A 17,634-nucleotide genomic window follows, 5' to 3' on the forward strand; every position below is an offset into this window, starting at 1 on the left:
AGTTCCAAAAATTTAGATGAGTTTGAACAATTCTACAAGTTTCTGTGACTGACTTTTTGCATTTTCCACTTTGAATCCAAGCATCTACCCCATCCCTGGACTTGTGAATAAGCCATAAGGAAACTTATGAGGGTTCCATTCCAGCCACAAAACCCAATGATGTGGCCAAACTCTAATGAAACTCCTGAAATTGGAACTGATAGCTAATGTTCAGGATATAAATCAGGATAAAATATAGACCAAGTTTATTTTTTTTAAGTAATGGTAGGTTTGATAGCATTATATAGTGATCATCAAATAAACATTATGTGGTTTGAATTTAAAGTGTTTTACTTACTTTGAACCACTATTAAAAATCTAAGTTCCTGAATTGACCTCATCATTATGATCAATTATAAAAAAAATCATAGAGCCCTCACAAATAGTTAAGAGCACACATTCTACTATTTTAAATACTTGGATGACTATACTCTAAATCTACATGATTCTAGATTTATAGCTTTCCTTTCTTTGTGTCATGGGTAATTTCTCTGTGCTGAGGTGTGAGCACACACATCATTTGAGCTTTCATTGAAGTAGAATACAAAGCCTGCCATCTTTCGCTAGCAGGGGAATAGTGCATAAATCCTCTGTTGCTAAACAAACATTGCATCTAATTACGATTTAAGTTTGATGTTGGCTACAGTGCTAAATAAACATATGGCTAATGATCTCGTTTAGTCTTTACTATGACTTCCTGGATATAATTTTTTATTTGAAAAGGTCCCATTGTCTGTTTGTACTGTCGATTAGTCCTTAAGATTTATACAAAAATTGGGTAGCAGATATTCTATATTTTAGTTAAATGATAAGAATGTCTCATCAGACATTTTTAAATTTTATTGCACGATTATAGTTTCTATCCATCTTATAATTTTCTGTTTCTGATTATGGCCCATTTTGTTCAAGTCAATGAAAAAATATTTAAGTGAACAAGTCAATCATCCTTATTTTGAAATCTCATCCTACACCTGACGTTCTATAAAGATGAATTACTTAGGGTGATGACAGTGGGTTAGTCTATGCCTTGAGAACTATGTAATAGAATAAATAATTACATTGGGATTTTAAATAACTTTTAGTAACATCTCCTATGCTGCCCTTTTTCCTGGATACCAATGAAGGCATAAAGAAACACTTAATCACAAAGATACCCCAAATAAGGCCTGACGATTATTTTAACATCAGAATCTGGGAAAATGTTTCACCAAACATTTGTACAGGAAAGAGATGATAGATAGGAAGCTGGTGATTGTACATCACATTCTAGAAAGAGTAGTCCCATAAGTAAACTACTGTTGGCAGGAGCAGAAGCAGGAATAGTCCCAGGAGTGGTGGATATACTAATTAAGTTGAGCAATGAATGTGTGAGAAATACAAAGTGAGATCCAGCCAGAAGTAGATCTGGGACTTTGGCAAGTTGCTAGGCGTGTGAGTCTGCCATAGAGCTGTAGATCTGAGAAGAAGAACGGTACAGCACCGAAAAGAGTCAGATGAAAGGCTAAGTATAAACTGCGGCGACAGACTCAGACACGGGGAGAGGTGGTGCCCCCTTGGATACCAAGTCAGGACCCATGTGGGACACAGAGAGCACATCAGTTAATTAAGCAGGGAAAGTAGAATACAAAGTCTTAGTAACTAGTAAAAGGTAATTCCTAAAAAATTTACTGAAAAAGGTAAAAGAGAGAGAGAGGGATCCTGAAGCAGCAGTTACAGAAGAGCAGCTACTACTTATAGGCTTGTGGAGGGTGGGCCATAAAGGAACCAAGGGCTGGGAGAGGCCACACACTTCCCCCTCCCCCACCCCAGCAAGGCTGAGGTTCAGACACATTGAAAGAGAGGGTAGCTACCACAGGAACACAGAACCTGTCTGTGATAAAACAATAAACAACAACAGCAAAACGATTGGCAGAGTCTGTGGGCAAATGCTAGTCTGTGGAAGATGCCCACCATTGCTGAAGGCGATGGGCATGCTGGAGCCACATAGAAGCAGCCTGTCATGGTCACAGCTGTGTGCAAACCAAAGCCACCCAGAAAGCTGCCTATTGGAGAGAGTGGTCTTGAGGGCACAGCTGGAAGCATTCTGAACTTCTGGGCTCTCATGCTAAATATTAAAATAATGATAATGATGATGGTAATGAAGACAGAACCCACCACTATGATTGTATTGGGTCTCTCCGTGCCCTTTGTTGATGAGGCTTAACATTCGGCTACCTGGCCATGGAGAAACATCTACAGGTTCTAACTACAGTATCACGAAGCAGGGCAAGGAAGAATGAACTTAAAGCTCAGAGGCATTAGACTGATCATTGGCACAGCTGGCCTCTGAAAATGGTTTATTTATTCCAAGATCCTAAATGACATTTTAGAAATCTGCTTGGCACTTTTATTACATAGCAAGGAGATGTGAGCATTGTAAATCAAGAGCAGCAAGATTTAGAAGAATGTAAGAAAAAAAGACACATGGATGAGCAGAAGTCAAAGAAGAGATGAAATAAAGAAATTATTGTTAATAGTGTAATTAAAATAAGCTTCGGTGGTATATACATACAACAGAATTTTCACTTTGTAAAATGGGAGCTATGAAATATTTGAGAGGCAAAAAAGAAAATAACTACTGTAGACATCAGGGTGTTGTAGATTTAGCAGAGAGACAAAGTGGTGTACTTTAGGAATTATAAGTGATCCTCGAGAACAAAACTGGTAAATTAGAGCAGAGGTAAAAATCAAAAACAAATTTGAAGAAATAGCACTAAATTTAAAAAAAAACACAAATTTTGTTCTCACACTGAAAGAACTCACCAGGTGCCAGTAAATTGATTAAAAGAACCTCAAACTTTAAAAATTCTAACAAATTTTGAATTACACAAATAGAGAGAAATTTATATATATAAAAAAAAAGTTACGAACAAAGCACCTCAAATCAGGCTTGTCTAAAAAACCAAATGCCAAAACCAACACCTAGATGTCACTTCTCCAAATTCTCCCTGGCTTCCCCACATTTGGTTCGATGCTCCCTAAATGTCCGCAGAGTGTTTTGCATTTCCCCTATTATGTAATGTTATTCCATTGTGTTCTATTTATATATTTACTTGTCTTTCTCCATTAAACTGTAGGGCATGTCTCTGTACAATTTGAATGCTATAAAAATGAGATGATAAAGTAAAATGATTTTGTCTAAAGTTCAATCTTTGAAACAAAAAGGGTTTGAAGAAGACCCATACGTAATTCCTCCTTGCCACAAAAAGACAGAGGAAGTACATTTTCTTTCTTATTCAATAGCATTATGGTTTCTAGACACATATATTTCAGTAAATGCAGGAAGCAATTTTAGTGTTATGTTCACTGATGTTTCCCAAGCGACTAAACTAGAACAATAAAAAGCATATAATAGATACATGATTAATAGGCGTTTAATGGGAGCATAGAAACATTAGAATTAAAATTTTAAGATATTTTCCAGGAAATGGTGTTAATAGTTGCTGTTTTTATCTCCTTCACAGGCTTGTAACTGTAGCACGGTGGGATCCTTGGATTTCCAATGCAATATAAACACCGGCCAGTGCAACTGTCACCCCAAGTTCTCTGGTGCACAATGTACAGAGTGCAGCCGAGGTCACTGGAACTACCCTCACTGCGACCCTTGTGACTGCTTCCTGCCCGGGACAGATGATGCGACCTGTGACTTAGGGACTAAAAAATGCTCCTGTATCGATCGGACTGGGCAGTGCACTTGTAAGGTTTGTGCTGCCCAAATGCATTCAGGCAAAACTTGCCTCAAGTTTATTTTCATAGCTCAGCATTAACTTCATTATTTCTGCTTCATTGAGCTAAACAAACTGAAAGACCAAAACTCATTGACAGACACAGTTTTTATTGATGTGTGTTCATTGGCACACTGATAAGCACTGATTTTTAAGAACTTACTTTTAACCAAAGCCTAACTTTTTTTCTAGTTGGTGGATGTGACATATTTTTAAGGGTAAATGTTTCTTTACATATCTGACTTGCTTACATAAGAATAATCTGGGAGAGATAAAAAGACCGTTCTCTTAAGCATCATCAGAGAAAAATCACAGCTAAATAATAAGGCTTATAAAAAACCCCATTTCTCCTCAGATTAATCTGAAATCACTGTGCACTGAAAACTATATTTAGTGCTGTGGAAGTTCTGTAAAGTTTCATCACATATAAACACTGACATTACAAACAGTGACGATGTGGGAATTTCAGCCCTCATTAATATTGTGAAATGGTGTAGAAAAATAGCCAATTAAAGAGGATAAGAGAGGTCCCCCCCCCCCACCCTCCAGATACATCTGAAAAATCAATTTCAGGATAAATACTATTAAGAATGGGTCATGGGTATCTTTTCAAGAAAAAGTCAGTACAGAGAGGACAATATAGCAGGATGGAATCCAGGGAGTGAAGATTAAAATAATCTTGAGAGTGTAAGAAAAGGGCAGCCTCTGCCATTCAGGGCCCTGAACAAAACCCAAAGTACAGCGCAGCCTTATTACATATAACTGTGACAACACATTATATTTAATACACATCATATGAGTATATATATATATTATATAATCATTATTATATAAATCTACATGTTAACATCCTGTCTGTTTTTTACATCTATCTTTTTGCATCACACTGCTGTTTAGGAATCAGTGTTTTATTTTGCTTTTGCAATTCTCATGACTCTTTCATCTCTTTCGTATTGTTCACAGCAGAATAGTAGAAATATGCTGCTTAGATTTTAAAAACAATACACAATATCCTTGATAATGTACTTATGCATAAATTAAGCATTTTTTAGACCCATGAAATCTTAGCAAGACAATCTACATGTACCATTTGAGATGGGAGTCTAATACTCAATGATCTTATCTGTTTGTTTAATTTTTAAAAACTGCACTCCTGTTATTCATTCTCAAGTTTAATTCCCTCATAATGTCACCATTAAGAACACTGAGGAGCTCTCGTTTTTCTTCAGGTGAACGTGGAAGGTGTCCACTGTGACAGGTGCCGGCCTGGCACATTCGGACTTGATGCTAAGAACCCACTTGGCTGCAGCAGCTGCTATTGCTTCGGAGCTACTACCCAGTGCTCTGAAGCGGAAGGACTGATCCGCACGTGGGTGAGTAAGGACCTGCCGAGCCACCTAAGGGTGTAATGTTAGCTCTGCAGGCGTCTCTCAGCCAGGCTCCGAGGGGCAGGAGGAAATGGCAAAACACTTAAGCACCTTTTCCCCTGTGCACATCTAGAAATGGTAAAGGGGCCATGTACCATTAGAGGATTGGATGGAGTAAAAGCCTTTTTTAATATTCCTTAAAAAGACTTCATTTATTGTTGATAAAGAAATAGATGCCAAGTGAAAAGAGGAAACACTGTAAGAGAAACAGGTTTGGGGATGGGGAGAACCTGCATTCTGAAGGGCGAGGGCACCCGAGCATGAATGTTGATCTGTGCTGGTGCAGTCATGAACACCAGACTTGTTGCACATTCATTCCAACCAGACTTAGAGAATCATAAATTTTTAGGACGGAAGCATGTTCATTCTTACTTACATGTTCCTTTAACTCTTCCTACTTTTATGTGCTACTTTTTATTAGTGTAAAAGGCTCCAATTTGCACAGGTGTGGTTTTCTCTGTGCAAACAAGTCAGAAGATATATTCCTTTGCTCAGTAGGCACTAGTTTGGTTTTTGTGAAAACAGCTCATCAGAATGGGGATGGTCCTACAGATAGACATGCAGTCAGTCCATAATTCGGTTTCAAATGAATGCCCCAAAAGACTTGAATTCAGCCTCCTGCTGTGATCTGATCCCTTATAGGTGGCTCTGGAGCCGGAGCAGACCATTCTGCCCCTGGTGGATGAGGCGCTGCAGCACACAACTACCAAAGGCATTGCTTTTCAAGATCCCGAGATTGTTGCCCACATGGATCTGGTGAGACAAGATCTCCATTTGGAACCTTTTTATTGGAAACTCCCAGAACAATTTGAAGGAAAGAAGGTAAGGGCAAGAACTTTGACGTCACATGAAGGTAAAGTAAATTATGTTTTTGGAATCACTCCATTTGGAGATTTAGCTAACTCATCGCTCCTCATTTTATTTTGTCAGTTGATGTCCTATGGGGGAAAACTCAAGTATGCCATCTATTTTGAGGCTCGAGAAGAGACAGGTTTCTCTACATATAATCCTCAAGTTATCATTCGAGGTGGGACTCCATCTCATGCTAGAATTATCGTTAGGCATATGGCTGCTCCCCTAATTGGCCAATTGACAAGGCATGAAATCGAAATGACAGAGGTAAGTTTATTAGTTGTTTGGTGCAAAGATGTTAATGGTTTTATGTTCAGTTTTGTCAAAGTGGTTTATTTTCTTGTTAACAGAAAGAATGGAAATATTATGGTGATGATCCTCGAGTCAGTAGAACTGTGACCCGTGAAGACTTCTTGAATGTACTATATGATATCCACTATATTCTTATCAAGGCTACTTATGGAAATGTGATGAGACAAAGCAGGTAACTATAGTAGAAAATACCCAAGTTAAGTGCTTATTCTAGAGTCTATAGGGAAGATCAGTAAGATATCACACCAGAAAGATTTTAAAGTGTTTGGTTTGAGAGAGTGATGATAGAAGACAAGTAAAAAATAGTTTGTAGGTCACCTGGTGGAAATTACTGCCACTCCCTCAAAAAGGAAAATTGATTGAAAAGCAAGTTTAAGGGAAAAAATGTTGCATTGACCTTTGACATGGTGCATTTTAAACGCCAGTTAGAGATTCAAGAGAAGATGTCCTGTAGGGTAGAGGTAATTAACTGTTGTACTATAAATAGGCTGCACAATTGCTGAGAAAATAACCTCGTTGAACCTTCAGGGTCACCAGGCAGAGACAAGACCACCCAACTCTTTGACCCATGAGCATTTCTCATCTGTTCACCCCAGTGTACCATACAATATTGTCATTTTCCCTGTGCATGATGATGTGAAGAGATTGGGAACCACACTGAATAGCAAAGAACACAAAAAACAGCACGAATAAATAATGGAAGCCAAAGGATGGGAATACTATAAGGGACTATATTGTTTTCATATGACCCAAAGAACTCAATTAAAATGAGGCTTTCTGATACTGACACTTAGGATCACACTGGTGACATTGTTAATACCAGTTTTAGTGGAGTTTTAAGTCTCAAAGTTTTGAGGAATATTGACCCTAATATTATGAGTGTAGACTAATGTTTTCCATGAACATAATTATAAAGGGAGGAGTGAAATAATATCAAAGTTCAAGGGACGATTGTTTAATTTGAAAGAGAAGTAAGCATGTTTATAGACCATGGGGAAATGAATTAATAGCAAGGAATACATTTAAAAATTATGGAATAAAGAGAGGACAGATCGTGGAGACACCATGAGACTTCAGCGTCATGAGCACGCATAGTCATGTTCCTTGAGACAAAGGGGGGGAGCTTAACCAAATAAGATGAAATGAGGAATCACACACAGAGGTAGTTTAGGTTTCATACTATGGAGACAGAAAGGTGAGTTGAGTTTATACACATGTTCCCAATTCTCTGGCATTTCGTTTTCTCTGTTATGTCCTGTAAGAATATGGAATCCACAGATATTTGAAAATAGTCTTGTATAATAAATCTGTAGACCAGTCCAGGGAAACAAAACAAAAAAAGTATCAAACCTCTCATTGGCAAACCAATGAATATAAAAATACCATATTTCAAATGTTTACATTGTACTAACCACGTAACAGAAAATCCTTATCTTTCACGCGGAAGATCCACATTGCCTTTCTGATTATACCAAAAGTCAAAGCATAAATCAAGAGCCAACATTCACTTTCAAATCTGTATTCCTTTGGTTTCCCTTTAATATTTTCCACTTCAAACAAGAGATTATTTTTATGTAAAATAATAAAAAAGTATGTACCAAAAATAGACTCTCAGCTATCTTGTCAGTTATTTTAGAATATCAAATAAATGTGCATCAGGTGGTGGAAGCTAGAGCAGGTTTGCATGTTATAGAAGATAGCAAATAACTTGTTGAGTGTGCAAATATATTATTTTGTGAATTGTTCTGTGCTGTTCAGGACATTTGTTAGTGGAACTGATAGAAACAATGTTGTCCTGCATTTTTCATTTTACTTTCACCTCTCTCACAGGTTCCATCTTCCTATACTGTGAGGTTGTCTTTCTTCCCCAGAAGTCTCTTCCCTCATCACCTTATTTCACATCCCTCACTAACTAGTATCCTTTGGCTTAAGAGATCAGTTTTGAAACTTTAGAGTAAATAAAACACTTCACTTTTCTTCTAGGCTCAATAAAAACTAGAGTCATCATCTAGCAATAATAAGGACAAATAAAGCAGTGGAGCAGCACTTGATGTAAGACAATGGAATTGGGACAGAGTTCAAAAATATGTTTGGATCTTCCCCCAAAGTGGCTAAGACATAGCCCTCCGGCTTTATTCATTTACTAATTTCAGGAGTCTCAGAAGCAGAGAGTTTGAGTTGTTATGCATGTGCTTTGAGATTCAGATTTTGTACCTATTGTCAGTGCTATTTTTTTTCTCTTTGCTTTTGTCTTCTCTTATATTTATTTGAAGGACATAACTTTTATTTCAGTATTCATTTGAACAAAAGCTTGAATTTGGCCAAATCCCTGATTCAGAAAAAAACAGTTGCTCTCTAATCTCCTGAGGAAAAAAACAATGTGTTGTAGAAATATCTGTTGTTTACACCATTCAAGTTCCACTTGGTTTTTAAACACTTACTAGTCTGTTGTGTGCAAGCATGTGTGAGAGAAGGAAAGACTATTCTAGTAAATCCACAAGTTATAAAACACCATGAGATCCCAGTCCACAAACACCAAGTTACCTTTTTAGTCCCACGGAGAATCAGAGGACCATAAAGGGAGAGTCTTTCTCGTAGGAGGGCACTGGTTTGTTTACAAGTCACAGCCACTATATGCCCTTTAAGGATGGAAGGGTGAAATCTGAATTTTAACTCAATGTGGGTTTCATAAAGGCTGCCTGATCTTCAGAGTGCAGATTACAATGGCAGTGAAGTCAAAATATGCATTCGTAATTTAGTGTCAATAAAACCTACCTGTGCCTGTTATAAAGTTTATGATTCAAGCTCCTTAAGCTATCAGTGGTGCCTTTTATTGAAGCAAAACTATTCATTGTTTCATTTAGAAGCTTATTTGCAGAACATTTCATGCTATCAGTCATGAAATAGTCTGAGTTTATGAACTGCATATATTTTTAATGCATAATTTCAAATTAATGAAAAGGGTATCAACATTTTCACTGTGAACCTTTTTTTTTTTTCAATTATAAGGACATTTCCACCAATGAGGAGCATGAGTTAAGTTACTTGAAGAATGTATTTAATAAAGTTAACAAAATATTCATTTGAAAATATTTTATCATCTGAAAAATATCAATATTATTTGATTATGCTCCATTATTGTTTTCTAGATGGTTATCTAAAGGTTTAGAAAGGATATTCAGAGTCTCAAAAGGAAGAAATCAGAGCCAGTTGTAAATTAAAGCAATTTCACTAGTGACTATGGAAGATATCCTAACGGGAATGACCGTAGGTTGTCTGTTTGAAAGAATGTAAATGCCTAATTAATTGGCCATGTCTACCTGAAGCCACTCATATTTTAAAAAGTGGGGGGAAATCTTTATAACTTCCCAACAAGACATCACACATCTAATTCACTAAACTCCTTATGATTTATGTGAATACTTTGCTAATGCGTAATCTCAAACCTTTGAGGAAGCAAAGATACAGGAACAAGATGTGGCACGTAAGTTTCTAAAATTTAGGCAGCTTTAAAATAGAATGAGCTTAAGGCTATTGACAAAAACCTGAGAGGACGCTTCTTGTAGAATTGACTGTTTGCAAGGTGATCTTAACTTACTGTCTGGTAATGTAAGTATCTGCTTGGTGTGCCCAGGATTTCTGAAATCTCACTGGAGGTAGCTGAGCAAGGAACTGTAACAGCAGTGACTCCTGCAGCTCACTTGATCGAAAGATGTGACTGTCCTCCGGGCTATTCTGGTTTGTCCTGTGAGGTAAGCTGGTTCTTACTGACCTGCTTAAGCCCAACTCTCTTAACTAACCAAATAGAAATACTCTCAGAGCTACCTTTGCTACGATCAGTTTTACTTTCAGGCATGCTCCTACCCTATTTTATTTGATCTTCCACTTACAGTGTGAGACACAGTAAAAAGGGGATGGTGCCGTTGTTACCTCTTAGCAGGAATCACATCTGAAGGGAAATATTTTATAAAAATTAAAAGATCTGTAAAAGTATGGGGCAGTCAGGAAATAATGTTTTCATAAGGCCCATTTATTACATCTGATTTATTTCCCTGGCATCTCTTCTGAACAGTTAGAGATGCTGAAACTGCATTGGGTGACTATTGTTATTAATGGAATATGTAGTTATATACCCATGTATCAATTTACTTATAAATAATTTTATACATCTTTTGTAAATAGGATTTGGGAAGTTTTGTATTAAATATGGTATGTGAGGCATTTGATGCCACCAGGTCAAAACTGAAGTACAGTTTAAAAATGATGAATATAAATTTCTCGAGAGGCGGCATGGGGTAATGCAAAGAAAATGCAGCCCTGGCCGGTTTGGCTCAGTGGTTAGAATGTGGGCCCACAGACTGAAGGTTCGATTCCGGCCAAGGGCATGGACCTCGGTTGCAGGCTCGATCCCCAGACCTGGTCGAGGCTCATGCAGAAGGCAACCACTTGATGTGTCTCTCTCACATAGATGTTTCTCTGTCTCTCTGTCTCTCTGTCTCTCTCTCCCCCTTCCACTCTCTCTGAAAAGCAATGGAAAAAATATCCTAGGGTGAGAATTTAAAAAAAGAAAAAAGAAAATATAGGTTAGTTTTTGTGAATCCTACCTAATTACTCCACTTGGACTGGGCACATTTCCGGACCCCAGGTTGAATTAATTTAAATGAAAACATGTGTTAAAAGGCCACTGTAAACTGAAGTGTCATTCAACTTAGTAACCATCATATGAATTCCAGATCTTTCAGAGGGCATTTTTAGATTGGGTAGCTATAGCTATATAATAACTAAAGCCTTAAAAACTCTCCTTGTTGTGATCAGTAGGCTTTTTAAACGGTATATTCTAAAACATGTTTTTCCATTAATCTTAGTAATTTTACATCGTTATATGAAAATATAAATTGGCACAAATGAAGCAAATGATAAAAGAAGAAAATCAAGAAAAACTAGGACTACCTACAAACTGCCACCTCTATTGGTGGCTTCACGTATGTCTCGTAAATTTCATTTAAGCTCCTATTTACAGACAATAATTACAGTAATACCTTAGTGGAGAGACTATGGGGATAAAGACCTATATCTCATAATAAGGTACCTGAGGTGTTCTCCACAACCCATTGCCTCTAATCCATTATACATCTTATTTATAATTCATCGTGATTCTAAGGTGTAATTACCCAGGCATAAAATCTAATCATCGAAGCAAGAGCTAAGGAGAGTTTTGAAATAATACATCCCATTCCAGTAACTTATGCTTTGGTTCACGAGTACACAAAGCAATTTCTTTACCATATTTTCACCAAATGTATGGTATTCTAGAGACGGCTGCAATTACAAGCTATTCATTTCACGTTTTTACCCAAAATATGGTGCAAATAAACAAAATTAAGTGTTAGTTACTTCTGAAAATGTAGCCAGTTGGGAAGGCACTTAGCCTTTGCCTGTTACCTGCAGTGTTATGACATTACAACCCTATTCATTGAAAATGTTAGTTCTAGAAATGCCTACTTACTACAACTTATAATTTGAGGCAGAGACCACATTACCTTTAGAAATCAAATAAGGACACAGTTTTCTCACCACACGTATTCGTGTGGGAGTCATTGAATGTAATATACTTAATGTCGAAGTTGCTCCTCACTGTCTTCTCAGTTAATCATGCTGCCTAAGTAGACCTAAACTCAGGGTAGGATGCGTACAGAAATGGAAAATATTCACCATTGAATATGTGGTTCTCTGCAATAAGATCATGGAAAACAAAACAGAAATGTATAGGTTGATCTCTAGGTCATATTTTGGTCATTCCTCCCTCCCCCAGGTTTGATAAGACATTTGGCTCACAGTTGAGTAGCTTTTGTTTACTGGGTCACTGCTCAAAAGCTGTCACTTTGGTCGGTCTAGTAAAAATATTGTTTTTAATCCCCAAACAATTTATACCTATGATCAGCTCATGAAATTCAAAAGACGAAATAGTGAGACTAGGCTTTTCTTCTTACATATACACACCTCTTGGAATGCCCTTTACCATTTCCTTTGTACATGAAAGACCCAAAGACTCTGTTCAGGTACATAAAAATATTGAGATAATATTTTAATAAAAATATACAGGTAAATGACATACAGCTTAGAACAATCACAGTTGCCTTTATTTTTGGAGTATTCTCAACATATTTAAAAATGTATCTGGGATAGAGGAACCCATTTTGATTTATTATATGTTAAGCACTAAACATATATGCATCTCATTTAATCCTCGTAACAACACTATAAAAAATGAAACACCATTTATTGAGTGCTTACCGTATCCTGCACAATGCCGAGTGCATTTTCTAATACACTTACACCAACATCATTGAGTGTGTAATATGACCCCCATTTTACAAATGAGGAAATGGAAGCCCAGGCAGATTAAGAAACCTGCCCATGATCCCATGGCTCGAAAACAGCAAAGCTTCAATTTGAACCTAGGCATGTCTGTTTCAAAACACCAAGTATACTTATACCCAACTCTTATGCTATACGACATCCTTATGTTCCAGGTGAGGAAACTGAGGCCCAGGGAATTCAAAACCTGCACGAAATCACGTGCAGTAAGTGGTAGAACAGGAATTAAACTCAGGATTGCCTAATTGCAAAACCCATAAAGATATGATAGTGTTTTTATTGTCAACAGTACAAGTATCTATTTTTATTGTTGAACTCTGAGGAAAGAAGGGGGATGTTGTATAACTCTGCACCTGTAGTATATTGGCTCATTACCTTCTTTGTGTCCCATTCCCTTCTGTCCACCCTTCCACATTTTTGTGTGAATTTGATTCTAACCGTTTGATGAGATACTATATTATGAAAATAAATTATATACGCAAGGAAATCAGACTAAAACTGAGAGATGAAAAATTTCAGCACAAGGAAACTTTGAGTCTGAGTTAGAGAAATAAAGGGATAAAATTAGAACAGTGTTTATTTATTTGCTTTTCTTTAGTTCTCCAGTTTGTTCCAGAAAGGATTTTAGACAGGACTTTTAAAAGTAGCTATTATCTTTCCTCTTTTGTTCCCAATTCAAATGCAGTCATTCTCCTGAATTTTGCCCCAGTTCACTGAAAAGCAAAACATCTGCTGTTGAGAAACACACTCAAAAAGTTTTTTAAATGGAAAGAATACAAAGAGGATCCAGGAAAGGGGGGGATTAAAGAGAACTAAATATGTCCCATTCCTTTAAAAAGTGTGCTTTAAAGTTCCTAACTCTTGCATCGCAGAAGTCTCTTTTTCTTGCTAACTCTTAGAACTTTAATATATAAGGACACAAAATTAATCTAACTTGTTAGAACTGAAAGAAACCAGAAAGCATCTGGATTCATACACCTGCTCATCTGTGGGATGAGAAAACCATGTCTCAATGACACCAAAAGACTTGCCTGTATCCCTCAGGCAAAACTAACTTGTCAAGCCAAGGCTTCCACAGTCATTTGTGTTGCAGCACCAGAGTCTGTATGCCCTTGGAAGACACGCATCTCCAGCCAAGAGTGAGGAACATGCGAATGATTCTTAATCCTGGCTGCTTACTAGACCCTCCTTGGAGTTTTGAAACAAACCCTGGCCCTACTCTCCACCAATTGAATTTGAATCTCTGGGGTGGAGCCCCGGATCAGTATTTAATGCTCCTCAGATGATCTGTGTGCAGCCAGGGTTGAGAACCACCAAAATAGTCCCCACAGAGCTCCACTTGGAGCTCAGGTGTGGCCTCCACTGGGGTGTTTTTCTTTGTCCCGCTACCTTTCCAGGGAAGAGGCATAGTAATAGGGGAAATCGGGTGTGTATTACAGTAAACTTCACCTACAGCACTCACCTTTAAATTTGTCTATCATCTTGGATATCATATGTTTCTCCAATTCAGGTGCTGGTTCTTAACTTTTTTCTTCTTAGACTTGTTTTAAATGTTTGCTTGAGATATAAAGTAGAGCTAGGAACTCACAATTTGTGTAGTTTTTATACACACACAGTCACATTGCAAACAAATATACCAGTAAAATAACAATATATATATCCAAGGATGAAATCCATGTAATGAAAATCCAATTTTATTCCACAGTCAGCATGCTAAAGAATTGGAACAATCCACACTGTATAATATTCTTAGATACACCTTGAATTGTTTCTTCAAGTTATACTTAAGTGAATTCCTCAACCATAATTTCCAGATCTTATTTGGTGAAATGGAAAAATCAACCTTGATTTTTAATAATATGAATAAACTTATTTAAAAAGATCAATACATCCAGGATAAGACAAACAAGACTCAAAATATTTCAACTGCTATGCCCAGTTGTATCAGCTCCTCAAAGCTGAGACAATGTTAAATCTCATTAGACTGTCTTATAGGCTGTGATAGAAGTGGAGACTCTTAAGTGCCTAATTGAGGTTCTTTCACATTATCTGAATCAAAATAAACCAGGAGAATGCTGACTATTGATTCCTTTCTCTTTGTAAGGAACTTCTTTGCATATTCACTAGGGAGGACCTAGTCCAGAACCAAAAGGATGCAGGGGCGTGAAGAAATTATTCACCCAATAGTTTTTCCTCTGCTTATTGAGCAATCACTTTTCTTTTAACAATGGGAACAAGATATCGCTTGAAAAAAATCCTACAGAGCTACAGTGATAAAACAGTCCCTTTATTATCTTCAGTGGTATCTAAAAATCTAACTCCTAACTCTCACTCATAAATCAGTGTCTGATGAAAGCGGCAGCTCTACATGCAGAGAGGACTGAGCCCAGAACGTACTACTGTTCTCATTCTCCAAAGAGAACGAGAGCTGCGGGCTTCTCTCAGGTTTTTATTGCAAAATGGAAGAAAAAAAATAGATCAGGGAAAGATAAATTTTATTAGTGGCCTAATATTCCCAAGACACGTAGGGCTTTTATTACCTTGAATTTCTTACCTTTATAGTCTTTCGATTATACTGATATAAATAATGCAACCATGATGCTATTTTATTTATAATTTTTTCTGAGTCTTGGACAATTGCTAGTTATCCATCAAGCACAATAGAAGTATATTTTAGGTTGTAAATGACATTGGAATTCTCTCTTTACTTCATATGACAATTTTACTTAAAAAGAAATCTCTTTCTCAGGAAAGAGAGGACTAGTTGAAGCATTTTCAGGCTGAATGGCGTATGCAAATGAGAGCTCTCTGTTACTAAAATCCGATGACACGGCTGCTGCCTGTATGCTCTAGGGACCAGGCCGAGAGGCACGTTAGGAATCAAAATTGGCACTTGTGTTTGTAAGGGATACTGCCTTTAATACAGGTGGGGGGGGAGTCCTTCCTTTCAACTACACTGAGAACCCGAGTGTGGCTCAAGCGAGATTTCTCAGTTGGCTGCTCTAATTGGCTCCGTTTTCTTTCAGACATGCACGCCGGGATTTTACCGACTGCGCTCTGGGCCAGGCGGTCGCACGCCTGGGCCAGCCCTGGGCACCTGTGTTCCGTGTCAGTGTAATGGACACAGCAGCCTCTGTGACCCCGAGACCTCCGTATGCCAGGTATTCACCTGAGCCTTTCTCGAGCAAGGTTCACGCGTTCATTTCTCTTCACACATGCTAGATGCCATGTGCAGAGGCCAGCTAAACTTCAGGAAGTGTGTGAGAGTGTGTGTGTGTGTGTGTGTGTGTGTGTGTGAGTGTGTGTGTGCGAAATAAAACATGCAGGCAAAAACACATCTATCATATTAAACATTTTTTAAGTTGGGTCAATGCGGGGAAAAGGGGAACATCTGTAATACTTTCAACAATAAAATAAATTTTAAAAAATTTAGGATAATGAAACAAATATAAAAAAAAGAAATGATAATTGGAAAAACGACTAAGCATGTCAAGAAACAGGATATTAACAGCATCTTAGAACAACAGCTGAGGATGCAACTATTTACATAAAAATCACATGAGGGTTTTTTCTGATTATAAACAAAAATAAGCTTTTTATAAGAAATTTGAAAATTATAGAGAAGTATTAAGAAAAAAAATTAAAATAATCTAAAATGCAATTTAAGATAAAGATTTAATATTTTAGATATTTCCTACCAAATTTATGCATGTGTTTATAAATATTATTTAATAACGTAAGTGCAGTTTTATGTACTTATTTTTAAATGTACATATGATGAGCATATTATATTGCTAGATGGTTTCTAAAATCTACACTCTTTGTCCAGCTGGGCGTGGCTGAGCGGTTGAGCGTCGACCTGGGATCCAGGAGATCGGGGTTTGATTCCCGGTCAGGGCACATGCCCAGGTTGTGGGCTTGATCCCCAGCAGGGGGCGCGCAGGAGGCAGCCGATCAATGACTCTCTCATCATTGATGTTTCTCTCTCTCTCTCCCTCTTCCTTCCTCTCTCTGAAATCAATAAAGATATGTTTTTTTAAAAAAATTAAAATATTTACGATCTTTGATAAGATATTCCATAATTTAACCATTTCCCTTAGAATTCCAGCTCTCTTATTAGATAGTAGGTTGGTTGGTTGGTTGGTTGGTTGGTTGGTTAGTTAGTTAGTTTAGTTAGTTAGTTAGTTAGTTAGTTAGTTAGTTAGTTAGTTAGTTAGTTAGTTAGTTAATTTTGGTATGTTCCTCCTAGCAGTCTACTCTACCATCTCTATCCTGCCTTGGAACAGTTGACTCTCAAGAAGTTCAGGTTTCCCTTGTTACCACCTAGCATCCCCCAGACTCTCTCGTCCTCTCGCAGTCCTGGAGATCTCCTTTGCTGAGCCCATTTCCCACCTCTCCTCATCTCCTGATGCCCTTCCATCAAGCCTGGTGGGACTCATGCTCACACATCAACAAAATTCCCCCCTTATCCCCCATTGCCCTCAATGTTTTCCTCTCTCCTTGCCCACCACCCGCCGCTTCCCCTGTAGTGCCCCCCAGTGGTGACCATTGTTTTCTCTCGCCCTATTTATTCCCGAGCCTGACGGTGGGGCAGGTGTCCTTGCTCATCAATTCCACTTGCATGTCACCCACCTTTTTGTATCTGCGCCCAGTCATTCTGACTCTTCCATGACTTTGGATGAATGAACTGTTCTTGTTTCTAGAAAAGGTCAAGTGTGCCACGTATGCCCTAAGGCCCTGCCCTCTCTCCCACTCAAGGACATCGCTCGGCTCATATCTATTCTCTCTTCCCTTCTTCATTATCACATTTTTTAGTTCATCTTCTATCTTAAAAAAACAAAAACTCTCTTGACTCTCACTTT

General features: G+C 37.7%; 1 protein-coding gene across 1 annotated transcript in view; it reads left to right on the forward strand.

The window, feature by feature from the left end:
* Positions 1–17,634, forward strand: part of LAMA2 (laminin subunit alpha 2) — a 458,292-nt gene that overhangs the window by 303,605 nt on the left and 137,053 nt on the right. Inside the window, exons 25-31 of the mRNA XM_087817608.1 lie at positions 3,543–3,779; positions 5,033–5,176; positions 5,873–6,052; positions 6,161–6,349; positions 6,433–6,566; positions 10,029–10,146; positions 15,799–15,933. Coding sequence (XP_087673734.1) covers positions 3,543–3,779; positions 5,033–5,176; positions 5,873–6,052; positions 6,161–6,349; positions 6,433–6,566; positions 10,029–10,146; positions 15,799–15,933 — 1,137 coding nt within the window. The remainder of the gene's footprint in view (positions 1–3,542; positions 3,780–5,032; positions 5,177–5,872; positions 6,053–6,160; positions 6,350–6,432; positions 6,567–10,028; positions 10,147–15,798; positions 15,934–17,634) is intronic.

This window comes from Miniopterus natalensis, chromosome 5 (genome assembly GCF_054644295.1).
Source record: "Miniopterus natalensis isolate mMinNat1 chromosome 5, mMinNat1.hap1, whole genome shotgun sequence".
In the NCBI taxonomy this organism is placed as follows: domain Eukaryota; kingdom Metazoa; phylum Chordata; class Mammalia; order Chiroptera; family Miniopteridae; genus Miniopterus; species Miniopterus natalensis.